The sequence below is a fragment of the Lolium rigidum genome, chromosome 3, assembly GCF_022539505.1.
Source record: "Lolium rigidum isolate FL_2022 chromosome 3, APGP_CSIRO_Lrig_0.1, whole genome shotgun sequence".
Taxonomy (NCBI): Eukaryota; Viridiplantae; Streptophyta; class Magnoliopsida; order Poales; family Poaceae; genus Lolium; species Lolium rigidum.
Genome location: NC_061510.1, coordinates 343952181 through 343953662, shown reverse-complemented (window position 1 = coordinate 343953662; position 1482 = coordinate 343952181). Strand labels below are relative to the sequence as shown.

Below are 1482 nucleotides of genomic sequence, written 5' to 3'. Positions count from 1 at the left end.
ATAAAATATGTAGTATTATGATGATGTACTGTAAAACCTCCCATTTACAAACATGTGTTTAACAATTATATTTTGCTACATTTTAGTCACCTTCGATCTTCCTACATTTTAGTCGACTTCTTAAACTATTTGATCCGGCCTTACGTACGTGCGATTGGAAACACATTAACTTTCCCGGAGTCCCCGACCACTACGTATAAAGTAACAGAGTAAGGCAAAAGCGAACACGCCGAAAACCTAACGAAAGCACACAGAGTTAGGTTGATCACCAGGCCGGAAAGAATCGCAGAGTCCAAACCCCAACTCCCTGGCAGGCTCGAAACCCTCGCAGTCGCCGTGGTCATGGCGAGGGACTTCCCCCTGCCGCCGGTGGTCTTCAACGTGTCCACTCCCACCTTCCGCCAACGCCGCCATATCCCCGAGACCGTCCCCGCCCAACCACCCGCCTCCATCGTCGACGAGAAGCCGCTCCTCGAGGAGCTCGACATCAACATGCGTCTGGTATGGCGTAAGACGCTCTCGATCGTCCTCCACCCGCTCCGCTCCGCCGACCCTTCAATCCACGCCGACGCCGACCTCTCTGGCCCCTTCCTCTTCGTGCTCTCCTTCGGCCTCTTCCAGCTCCTCGCCGGCAAGCTCCACTTCGGGATCTCTCTTGGGTCGGCTACCCTCGCGTCCCTCTTCCTCTACTTTGTCTTCTCAAAGATCTCGGCCGGACGCCCTGGCGGCCCCGACCTTCGCAGGTGCGCCAGCCTCGTCGGGTACGGCATGATCCCCATGGTCATCTTCTCGGCGGTCTCTCTCTTCCTGCCACGGGGCGGTCGGCTCATCTTCGGGGTCGCCATGGGGTTCGTGCTCTGGTCAACCAGGGTCTGCGCTACGCTGCTAGCATCCACCGCCAAGGACCATAGGGGCCTCATTGCCTTCGCCTGCTGGCTCGTCTACATGCTCTTCGCTCTTCTCGTTATCTTTTGATGCTGTTTATATGGTACTCAAGGTACGGTTGCATAAATTCCCTAGATGATGCTAATTATTGTCCACATAAACCTTCTTTGTTATCAGAGTATCAGACTACACAAGTTTGCCATGGACGTTCACTTCTTCTGTATGTAATCTATTTGGAAATTATTCTTTACCGTCTTAGTTTCCACAAATGACCACCCCTGTTACTTCAGATTGCCTTAGCTTAAATGTAAATTAATTAGCGTACAATCAACATGGTTATATGAGCACACGGATGCTAAAGCCCTCTGGAAAAAGTTAAAGAAGGGGACTACGTTTGGCTGGTTGCTCGACAGAAACTATAACTGTAAGCAGACAGAGGTTTATTGTTTCTGCACCTCCTACACCCCCAAATAAACCCCCCCAACAATTTAGTGAAACCCTCGCAATGACAATCGATCAAATGAAATCTTTCATATCCATAGATTTTTGAAGAACACCTACCATCTGTGTTACTGATTAAATTATGAATTTTTTGAT

General features: G+C 49.9%; 1 protein-coding gene across 1 annotated transcript; it reads left to right on the top strand.

Annotated features, from left to right (window-relative positions):
• The first annotated feature begins 342 nt into the window (after nt 1-342).
• Nucleotides 343-975, top strand: LOC124700969 (protein YIPF5-like). The gene has a single exon (XM_047233034.1). The coding sequence runs from the start codon at nt 343-345 to the stop codon at nt 973-975; it is 633 nt and encodes a 210-aa protein (XP_047088990.1).
• Nucleotides 976-1482: the final 507 nt, after the last annotated feature.